The sequence below is a fragment of the Aythya marila genome (genome assembly GCF_965140915.1).
Source record: "Aythya marila genome assembly, chromosome: Z".
Classification (NCBI taxonomy): domain Eukaryota; kingdom Metazoa; phylum Chordata; class Aves; order Anseriformes; family Anatidae; genus Aythya; species Aythya marila.
The window spans coordinates 43,405,361-43,417,257 of NC_139080.1; the positions used below are offsets into that span (position 1 = coordinate 43,405,361).

General features: G+C 42.5%; 1 protein-coding gene across 1 annotated transcript; it reads left to right on the top strand.

The window, feature by feature from the left end:
- The first annotated feature begins 1,187 nt into the window (after window positions 1-1,187).
- On the top strand, window positions 1,188-11,865 carry IDNK (IDNK gluconokinase). Its single transcript, XM_082783493.1, has 5 exons — window positions 1,188-1,305; window positions 1,434-1,464; window positions 1,843-1,929; window positions 3,582-3,625; window positions 8,053-11,865. Exons 1-5 carry the CDS (start codon window positions 1,265-1,267, stop codon window positions 8,396-8,398), a joined length of 549 nt encoding a protein of 182 aa, XP_082639619.1. The 5' UTR covers window positions 1,188-1,264; the 3' UTR covers window positions 8,399-11,865.
- The last annotated feature ends 32 nt before the right edge of the window (window positions 11,866-11,897 follow it).

The window sequence follows — 11,897 nt, forward strand, 5'->3', positions numbered from 1 at the left end:
AAATAGATGCAGTGTCTCTGGTGTCTGACTCACTGTGCACGCACACGGCATCGGTGCACAGTGTGAGCTGCAGGCCTGAGCCACCACCTGCCCAGACTACACATAAAGTGTTAAAGTGTTGCTCTCTCCCCACTTGTATCTGGGACACATTCCTACTGCAACGCTTGCAGAAAAAATAAAAAAATAAAAAAAAAATGATTAGTAATAGTAATAGTAATAGTAATAGTAATAGTAATAGTAATAATAATAATAATAATAATAATAATAATAATAATAATAATAATAATTGCTCCAGTCATGTGCTCTTGTCATCCACATTCTCCATTTAGACAGCCGCAGTTTCCACAGAGGCCTTCACCCAATCCTTTCTCACACACATGGGTATCTGTTATTCCGACCTAGGCTATGCTGCGTTCCTTGCTGCAGCACTAGCTGCAGGCAGCAGTTTCTCCACCTAGGATATTTTGTGGAACTAGAAGATAAGAAGCTGAAAACCAGCCAGATAGGAAAGTGGTGACTGTCTGCCTTCAGAGACGGCACAGCAAGAGGCAACCTTTGAAGACACAGACATACAACGTGAATACTTGGGGTGACATTTCAAAAAAGAGGTCCACAAGCAACATCAGGGTGTTGTGTTGTGTTGTGCTGTGGTGTGTTGTGCTGTGCTGTGGTGTGTTGTGTTGTGTTGTGCTGTGCTGTGGTGTGTTGTGTTGTGTTGTGCTGTGTTGTGCTGTTTTGCTGTGTTTCGCTGTGCCTGGCAGTGAAGCAGGCACACATCTCCAGTGCCCTCATGGAGCCGCCAGGTGGAGCAGCTTCCACCAGCGCCAGCGCCGCGCTTCCTGCCACAACCTGCCCGTGGCCGGGGAGGTTTTGGCCATTTAAAAAACCGTGAATCCGTGAAACCTAAAAGGAAGTAGGGTAGCGGGGCTGACCGCGGCACGGGTTAGAGGTGAATTAAGGCTTAGAGGCGGAGGTTTATGAGCCAGGGGGCATCCAACAGACACGGATGCGTGCTTTACAAGCCTGATATAAACTGAAACGAGGGCAGCGTTAGGAACTAACTGCACCAAGCAGCACCGGGCGGGCCGTGCCGTGCCGGGCCCGGCCTCCTGCCCTGGGGCGGGACCGAGCAGCACCGCCCCACCGCGGTGCCGCCCTGCTGGAGCCGGGGGCGGGCCGTCGGCGGAGGGGAGGCCGCTCCCGGTCCCAGTCACGGCCCCAGGTCCCGGTCCCGGTCCCGGTCCCGGTCCCGGCGGGTCTGGCCATGGTGCTGGTGGTGGTCATGGGCGTGAGCGGCTCGGGGAAGTAGGTACCGGGCGGCGGGGCACCCCCACGCCGCGCCTCGGGGCGGCAGGGCCAGGTCCGGGGGTGGCAGGGGGACGCACACCTGCCCCGGGGCCCGCAGGTAACCAACCTGCTGTGCTTTCTTGCAGGACCACGGTTGGGTCGCGTTTGGCAGCGAAGGTACGACTGGGTTGTTCTGTGGTGTTTTGGCATTGCTTCTGACCAGAGAGCCTGCTCTGACTCCATCCGGCAGCCCAGAGCTCGCCCACGGGTGGTACCCAAACCTGGCGTGGCAGCTGTACCTTCAGGTGCAGTCTGCAGACGTGAAATGGGTGCCCACCACCAGTGCAGCGTGGGCTACTAACAACAGCCATTACCATCAGCTCTTGCTGTTACTGAGCTGACTTGATTTTGGGGATAAACATCATTGCATAAATGGTGATTCACGCGGTGGTGTAAGAGGCCAATAATTTTCGGGTGTCGTCCTGTTAAGTTCTGTGATCCCTGTTAGCTAGTCTGCTTTGGCTGAGTGATCCACATTCATTTCTTTTTTCTTAGCTGGGATGGAAATTCTATGATGCAGATGATTACCATTCTTCAGAGAATAAAAAGAAGATGGCATCAGGAATACCACTAAACGATGAGGTAATTTGTATGAATTGTCAAAGAATAGTCATCAAGACCTCTTTGCGAAATCTGACCTTTCTGCAAAACCTCTAGCAAATCACATTAAAATAGGTTGTGTTTCATGTAAGCTAGGCTGACTATAAACTGACTATAGGTTGAATGTGTAGGTCTGCAGTGAATAAGAGAGAGAGGCTTTTTATGTTACAAGGGATTCTGCAATAAATAATAATAATTAAAAAAAAAAAATCAAAACATGCCTGATAGCTCAAATAGTTTGCTGATTCAGGATCTATCAGAAATCTTTACATCAGCATATAGTACTGCAACTTTAGATTACGTGGTTTTGGTTTTAATTAAAAACACAAAGACAGAAAAAGGTCTTCCTGTTTCTCTACTGAAGTACATCACTCTCAACTACTGGGAAGACTACCCTTAACTTTCTGTTTTATATGCAATTACTTAAAATGTGTTTCCTCCCCTTCAGCCTGTTGTTTAGCCTAAACATGCCAAAATGATCAAGCTTGGGTTTACAAACAATACTTACAAATTCAGAGTCTCGAGTAAATTAGAAAAGCTACAACAAGACACCTCTTGAACTTTTTGTAGGAAATCTCTAGACATGTAAGCCTGAACTAGAGAGCTCTTCAAAAGAGTGTCTTTAGACTGAAGATAATATTGTAGGTACTTATTAAATACTTCAATTTGTTTGGAAGTTCATGAAAACCATTATGACATGTAAAGTGGCACTGCACAGTTGGATGACCAGCGGTTATTGGTGTATGGTGCCAAGCAAGGAGGAAGTAACTCTTTTGAAACATCAGTGGTCCAAAATTACAAGGGCTTGCTTGAATGCCATCAGGAAGTGATTGTCTAATGACAGCAACTGTTGTGTTTATGTATCCGTGTTTTCATTTGTTGCACTCACACAGTAGTAACTACACTGAAAGATGGGAGCAATAGTTTAATGCTCAGTTGGTATGACAAATGCTGCTGTGAGCTTAGGGCCTAAAATCAGATTATACTAAGAAAACTACCTATCACTCACACTGCCTTTGCCAATCTCCTGAGCAAAGGTGTTGCAAAATTGTGGCTATGAGTACATTTACTTGTGAGTGCTTCTGCAATAAAAATGATATAATTAAGTTATTGCACATAAGTACATTTAGCTCTGTTTTGACACCTTGGAGTAGTTCCTGAAAGCCTCAACTCTGATCTGAAGCGTTGTATGTATATGTCAAGACATAAGGAAAAAGAAGTAACCATTCAAGCAGTGAAAGCTGCTATCTTACAGCAGACTTAACATTTGAGTTGTATAATAGAAAAGTAAAAATAAATTGTATAATAGAAGCGAGAGAGAATTTGACTGTCCTTCAAAGGCTTATGAGGTGCATGCTATGTGTAAATACATATTATTTCCATCAGATACATCTAAGTATTTGTAATATAACAAGTACTATTCCCCTAAAAATACCATATTAATAAGATGCCTTGCACTTCTTAGCGTTCAGGCAGTGGTAGCATATCTACATTAGTAAGAAAGAGAATGTAAACTGAACTTGCTATAAATTTTAATGCTAATTTTCACCTCTAGTTAAATGTTCCCAATGTTAAAAGTGATTCTTTCAAATCAATTTCCCAAACAATTTTGAACTAACTTGTTTTGTTTCTAGGACAGGATTCCATGGCTTTGTACATTGCATGATATACTAAGGAGGTAAGAGAACCTCTGCATTTAAGGAATTCAGGTTAAAGACAAGATAAAATCCCCCCACCTCAAAAATAAGTATTTTTCCTCATTGTATTCTGAAACAGAAATGTATGTGATAGTGTAAGAACTTTTGCAGCTAGTAAAAGCATTCTATTTTCACTAATCTAAGGTGTCATAATAATTGCAAAGGGTGAGCTAATCCTTGAATCTGGGGTTATCCCTGGGAAAATCATTTATGATAGTTGTTTTTCTTCTGTCAGTAGATCATTTCAAGGATCTGGTTTGATAATAAACCTGACATTGGCTACTTACAATGGGCATAGCCACAGAATACACTAATAATTGGATTAAAATTTTCTAAAATATTTTTAGTAATAGTAAGATACAGTCCAAAATGCTTAAGCATTTGATAGTTAAAAGATATATTCAGAGGTTTAAATCAGGTAACCAACTCTTTATTTAACTATGAATTTTAATAATTTTGTACTTCCTAAGCTCAAATTACCTTGCCTCATCTATTCAAAGATAATTCAAAGGAAATTTTCTTAAACTTAAAAATGCTTTAAAAAGCGTTTAAACTGGAGCACTTTATTTACATCTTGCTTTAATTCAGTGTGTTACGCTAAACCCCTAAGAAGCCTGCTTTGTAAAGAGGAATTAGGGGTATGGGGGCCCAGCTGGTGGGGGGGGCTCAGTCTCTCCTTTGAAGGAAAACGGTGTAAGAAGGAAGACACTGATACTGCATGCCAGCAACTGGTTGCAGAACTGGTGTTGGCAAAAGCATTTTGGTTTCTATGCCAATGGGTCCCTGCTGGAGGATCAGTATCTGCTTGGAAGAGGTGGGTCCAACTCATTTGGTGAGGTGCAGGTATGGCTGCATGGCTGCAGTGCTGCACTGGAGGGATGGATGCAGGGAGGAGAGGCTGGAAAGCCAACGAGCAGGAGTTGCCCTTTATGTGAGAGCGCCTGGAATGCATGGGGCTCTGCCTGGGGAGAGATGAGGAGCCAGCTGAGGGCTTATGGGTGAGGATTAAAGAGCAGGACAATATGTTGACATCGTAGAGGGTGCCTGCTATAGGTTTCCTGCCTAGGAAGAACAAGTAGATGAAGAGCTTCTAAAGACGGCTCTTTAAGGCAGCCTCATGTTTGCAAGCCCTGGTCATCAGGGCCTTCAACCATGCTGATATTTGCACGCAGGAACACCACAGCAATACAGGAGGTTTGTAGCATTAATGACAAATACTGACCCAGTGACAGACAAGACAACAAGAAGTGCTCTACTGAATCTCACTCATCCTACAGGCAGAGAAGGGCTTGTTGGGCATGTGAAGCTCAAAGCAGTGGCTGCAGTGACCACGAGATGGCAGCATTTAGATTCCTGAAAGGAGAAGGCAGGCAAAAAGCAAGAACACAACCCTGTATTTGAGAAGAGCTTACTTTGGCTTCTTTAGGGATCTGCTTGGAAGAGTCCCGTAGGATTAGGCCATTGAAGAAAGATGGGCCCAGGAAAACTCCCTAATATTCAGAAATCACCTGCACCAAGCTCAAGAGCAGTCCATGCCAACAAGAAGGTCAGGCAAAAATTCTGAGGCCTGGGAGGAATGAGGAGCTTCTGGCAAAACTGAAACATAGTAAGGAAGCATACAGAGGGTAGAAGCAGGGACAGGTAACCCTGGCAGAATGGAGAGACACTGTCTGAGGATGCAGAGACAAAGTTAGGAAAGACAAAGCCCACCTGGAGCTGACTTTCGTGAGGGATATCAGTGGCAACAAGTAGGGCTTCTATTAGGTATGTAAGTGGAAGGCTAGGTAAAATGCAAGTCTGCTGCTGGATTGGGGCATGGAGCATAGTGACACACAACATGAAGAAGGTGTTCTGTACCTTGGCCTTTCCTATCGGTCTTTACTAGCAAGACTGATTTTTATTTTTTTTTAATTATTTTTTTAGCAATCTCAGGCTCCAGTCACCTGCGGGAAAAGTCTGGAGCAAGGAAGTTTTACTCCCAGCAGAAGAGGGACAGGTTAAAGAATAGCTGAGCAGAATGGACTTACATAAATCCACAGACCCTGATGGGATACACCCATGAGCATGGAGGGAGTGGGCAGATGCCACTCTCAATGATCTTTGAACAGTCATGGCAACTGGGAGAGGTACTTGATGACTGGAAGAAAGTAAATGTAAAAGTAAAACTACTTTTTCTTCAAGAAAAAAGGAAGGGGGAACTGCAGGGAACTGCAAGCTGGTTAGCCTCACCTTCACCCCTGAGAAGGTGATGAAACAACTAATTCTGGGCACAGGCACATGAAAGAAGAAACTAGGTAGGAGTAGTCATCATGGGAGTAGTTGACAAAGGGGTTGTCATGCTTGACCAACCTGATAATCCTCTGTGATGAAATTATGGGTTTAGTAGATGAAGGGAGAGCAGTGGATCAACTGGGACTTCCATGAGGTTTTTGACGCTGTCTTGCATAGGATCCTCATAGAGAAGCTGATGAAATAGCGGCTGGATGAGTATATTGTGTGACGGATTGAAAACTGGCTGAAAGGCCAGGCTCAGAAGCTGGTATCAGTGGTGCAAAGTCTAGTTGGAGGCCAGTAACTAGTGGTATACTCCGTGGGTAAATACTGAGTCCGATGCAGCTTAGCATCTCCATTAGTGGTCTGAGAGTACACCCTCAGCAAGCTTGCAGGTGACCCATAACTGAGAGGAGTGTCTGATATGCCAGGTGGTCCTGCTGCCATCCAGGGGGACCTGGGCAGGCTGGAGAAGTGGGCTGACAAGGATCTCATGAAGTTCAACAAGAAGTGCAGAGTCCTGTGCCTGGGCTACTACTACATGCTGGGGGCCATCCAGCTGGAAAGCAGCTCTGCAGGAAAGGACCTGGGAGTCCTGGTGGACACCAAGTGGTGAGCTCTTGCTGCAAAGAAGGCAAACAATACCCTGGGCTGCCTTAGGAGGAGTGTTGACAGCAGATGGAAGGATGCATGATCCTTTCCCTACACCCAGCATGGGTGAGGTAACAGCTGGAGTACTGAGTCCAGTTCTGGGCTTTCCAAACTGGAGCTACTGGAGAGAGTCCATCAAAGGGCCATGAAGATTAAGGAACTGGAGCACCTCCCATAGAAAGAAAGAGAATGGGGACTGTGTAGCCTAGAGGCAGCTTGGGATTTCACCAAGGTGTCTGTTTATCTGGACAGGGGGCTGTAAAGACAGAACCAGGCTCTTTAGCGTTCAGTGACAGGTCAAGAGTATGCATGAACTGAAACATGGGATGTTTCTTCTGAACTTAAAGAGGAACCGTGCGTGTGACTGAGTGCTGTCAGCAGGCTGCCCAGCAGTCGTGGACTCTGTCCATATTCAGAAGCTGTCTGGATGTGGTCCCGGGCAACCTGCAGTAGGTGGCCCTGCTTGTGGACCAGATGACCTCCAGAGGCCCCTTCCAACCTCAACTGTTCTGTGAATTTCCAGACAGCACTAAAGCTTAAATGCTGATTTTACTGCACTCCACCTCCTCGTCCTTTTTGAGTTATCACCATTATCAGGTGTTTAGTTTTTAAATAGGTTGGAAACAGAAGAATGGATTTTGAGAGTTTGAGAGTTCATGGGGCAGAAGTCTGCTGAACTGCTGGCACTCAACCTTTGAGCAAGCTGCTACCTATTCAGAAGCATCTAGGAGCTGAAATGTAGAGAAGGGGAGGTTTAGTCTGGCAAGATGCCTGCCAAAAGCCATCAAGATTGGCACTTACCATAGCGAGTTAAGGCTGTGACTCATCACACCATATTTGTCTGGTTACAATTGCCTCCATGTGGTGATGGTGCATTTCACCTGCTTGCACTTTTACTGCAAATAGGAAGAGGGTGATTAACACGGCCACCAACTGCCCTTTGCCTACAGCCTGCTCCATGTATACCATGTCCCTTCGTGGATCATGGGATTGATCATCTAGGGGCAGGTTGAAGAGGAAACAAACCACACCAAACGCTGTGTACCATCAGCCTCGTATTTCCCAGAGTGTAGGGAATTACCTTGCATACGTAAAGCATCTCAAAAGTTACTCTGACGAAGTGTCACCAGCTTCCTCAGCATCGTATTCCCTAGAGGTCTTCTTGCTCTGGCTTTATGCAGTAGCAATTACTAGTGTGTGCGCACCAGCTGGTCATACCTTGTTAGAGTGGGGGTTAATTTACTGAGAGATGTTTCTAGATTATTATGCTAGTTCCATCACTTTTTGTCACATGCTAGCCCAAGGCCTCTGTCTAGCTCCAGAAACTTTCCAAAATCAAGTCTACTTCAACAGGGCCTAATGCCAACATGTAATTGCAAGTACTTGGAAGCAGGTGGCATTGGTTTGCCTACCAATACACCCAAGGTTGTTCTCTACAAGGGTAAAAGGTTTGTCTCCTGTGACATATTTTTTTTCTATTTGACAGAGAAGAATCATCTAGCCAAGATGCTGTTCTGGCCTGTTCAGCACTGAAGAAAATGTATAGACGTGTACTAGTTAGTGGAGTATCTGCAATTGAAAGCAACCAGCCAGAGAAACCAGGAGAAAATGTAGCACTGAAGATCCTCTTTGTTCATCTGGATGGTCCTATAGAGCTCATTGCTCGCCGCCTGGAGAAGAGGAGAGGACACTTCATGCCACTGGAACTACTCAAGTCTCAGTTTGACACTCTAGAGCCTCCTAAAGCACCAGAAAACTTTATTACTGTCAGTCTAGAAAAATCTCTTCCTGAAATAGTGATGGAGATTGAGAAAGCCATTTTTTCAGGGTAAGGCTTTTCCAGAGTAAGTTCCAAAACTACAAATGCAGAAATTCACCTGGCAATACCAGGGTTATAAAACATTTTAATTAATCAAAGCAACTTGTTTTTCCCAATACTTGAGTTAGAATGTTAAGAGATGGTTCACTACTCTTGATATTTTTATAATTTTAAAATGCTATTTAAAACACACGCAATATGAACTTTTAAAAAACTGTCAGCAATGTTTGAATTCCTTACCATATCAAGTTGAAATGTGTATTAGAATCTAAGCAGAGCCAGCTTTTGAAAATCCCATCAAGGGTTGCATCCAAGAATTATTATTATTTTTTTTTAATTTTTACTGTCGAACATGAGAAAGGCACATCTTCTATTAAATGATGGAATAATGTACAGCTTTGTTAAACGCAGTATATTTATTTTCTTACTAGTATAAAAGTAACATGCATGATGAAATTTCATGCCTGACATTGCCACTGTCTCACTGCCAGGTCTTTAACAAGTTGTAACTTCTGTGTTTGTGTCCTTACCAGCCTCCCCAGGGCAGTGAGGAGGCTGGCAACTTCACCAGATCTTCAGTACATGCACTGAACCCCAAATTGGAAAATGTAAGGGGAAAAAAAAAACAGGTAACAGTTGTGGGGTAATGTACAAAATACAATTGTCTGGAAAGCTTCAGAAATAAAGTGTAAGGAGCATCATATTGGCTTTCATATAAAAAGTGTAACCTTGGATAAAATACTGGATGCGTCAACCAGTGAAGATACCGAATATAAGATTGATGAATCACACAACTCATGCTTCAAAGCATCTTTGGAGTAATTTTTACCTGGTTAACTAGTTGAAAAGCGTTTGCTTTATCATTTTGTATTAACAGTAAGCGCTTTGTGGCTTACCATGCAAATTGCTGTGCTTTGATCAGTGCTATAAATGAGCACTGCAAACTCTCAGAAGCTCTCAGAAGCAAAGTGCAAGAGATGCCTGGGTGCTTAACAGCCTCACATTTCAGATACCTAGTGACTAGTCAGAATATAAGTTTAGTCAAGTATGACAAATAAAAGAAATGGCACCCTCTTGTGGTACCTCTGCCTTTAATTCAGTCTTTGTATTTTCCCAATACACCATTAACAAGCAAAGTGCTTTTCTAGTACATCATCTGTTAAGTAAAGACTTAGGCCTTTTTTTTCCAGCTGCAATAAACTAGATCAAGGACACTACAGGAGACAGGAAAGCAATTGCATCCTGTCACAAACATGATTTAAACCCTCAAATCAAAAAAGAAACTTGGTTGTTTTCAATTGTTTTAAGCAGTTCAATTCCAGATTTCAGATCTGCGTGTCCTGTGTTTATATTGTGCTCACAAATTAGCCAGTATTAACAAAAAATCCTGCTCAACACGTATCAGGTCTCTTACCACATACAACAGCTCCCCCAGATATACTAAGATTGTGCATGTGTATAGCGGGAGGTCACAGAACAGTCTCTGTACATGTTTCATTTACCTGCCCAAATTAAGACTCTAATAGAGATAATGTGTTCAGGGTAGGCACAATTCAGGTTATTTATATTTAGCTCAAGTTATTTGGATAAAAGTTTTTCTGTCCTTATTTTGAAATGACTTTAACAAAGGCAGCAAAAACTGGGGAGGAAACATCTGGAATTAGAAACTGCTTTTCCTGCCTCAGACATGAGTTCAAGTATAGAAGATACACACGCTACCTCCTCAAGAATATGTGCCTAGCAGTTTGTAACATGCTGTGTAAATGCTGTACATAACTACAAAAAGCACTTAGGAGCATTTTGCAGTATTATATTGAGGAAATAAAAATGAAATGTTAGTTCCCAATAGCAGTATTTGTTCATACATTAAATACAAGAAGGGTAGAATCATCTTAAACCACACAGGCTTATCTGTAAAGGCGGAGATCCAGCTGCCTGCCAGCTCAGTTCCGAAGTGAGATGGTTATTTTATTACACAGGCACTGAACAAAAGAATTGGTCTACATCATTTACAACACTAGCCATCTTGCTGACACATTCCCAGGTGTAATCTTTCCCTGTTAAAGAGGTAACGAGAACTAACCCACCTATGGATCTTGCCCCACCTCCTGATGTTTTTAAGTTGTTTTCTGACAAAACTAGAATTCCTCGTGCAAAAGATGGCTCACTGTTCTTCCAATACTTTTAAAAAAGTTACTGTTGTTACCATTTGATAAATATTGATTATACCTTAAGAAATAAACTTACTGCAAGGGCTTATTGGTATAATACAGAACAAATATCTTTTCTTGAATTCCAATGGAATTCAACTTCAACTATAGTGTCTCTTACTCGCATAGGTAAAATGCACGCTTCAGGAACACATTCGTGCAAGTTAAATTCATTGTTTTAGTGTCTTGGTAAAGCTTGTTAAAAAAGCATTGCTCACCTCACCTTCATCCTTTCATTTGACAGTAGAATTATGGATGTTATGCATTGTATTCATGAAAATACCTACCTTCTGAATGACACGGGGTCTCACTTTTTTAAGGCAAGATCCCAGTAAAGCACAGCATTATCATGAAGTCGGACTAGTTACTGTGAAGATCCCACCTAACAAACAGCTATTGTGAAAGTCATTGTAAACAGGTAGTACTTATTCTACAGAAACTACTTCCCATGACTTCCCAGTCATAGCCTTCTACTCAAATGCAATGAAAGCTACCCACTGAAATAGAAGTCACTGTGAAGATTAGTTCCCATATGGGTTTATTATAATTGACTAGAAAATAAAGTAATAATAATTTTGTATCCAAACTACATGTATTTGAATAGGTTTTGATTATACAAAGATTATCTTACCAGGATATTCTATTTTAATCTATTTACTTATTTACTACTCTGTGCTGCTGGATCTGAGACTTTGATCCAGAGGCACAGGCCAGCCAACCAAGAGACTTTCTTGAACTTTTCCCAGTAGCATGCATCAGCATTATTTTATCAATCTACTTACTGGCAAAATAAGAGACAAGGTTACTGGACAGTGAACTCTTATGTGTGAAGAATATAATTCAGTTACTGCCAACAAAACTGCTTTGCTGGAAGTTTTAAGTTGTTAAAAGTTTTAGATTTTCACACTTCGGTCAACTTTTCTCTTTTATATCCTGTTACAGTTTTGTTTCATTAAACTGGTTAACACCTTTGAGTTAAAACTGGTTTTAAGCCATTTGCAAGCCGTGATTTTTAAGCAAGCTGAATTTTTACTTACCATCCGAAGACCATTCAAGTCAAGTTTTAAAAGCAATATGGGAATTCACTGAGAATATCTACAACTGAAGCAAATCCTATTCAGTAACACCCAGCAGCATATTTTATTCCATAATCCCCACTACATCTAAAGTAGTAGTCTCCAGTATCATATTCCCCTTAGCCTCTTCCTTCCACTTCATACTCCGAGAATTCTTTACAAATCTCAGCCCCAAATTGGTAAATATTCACAGTTTACGGTCAAAGGCCAGCTATTAAGGTAGTCA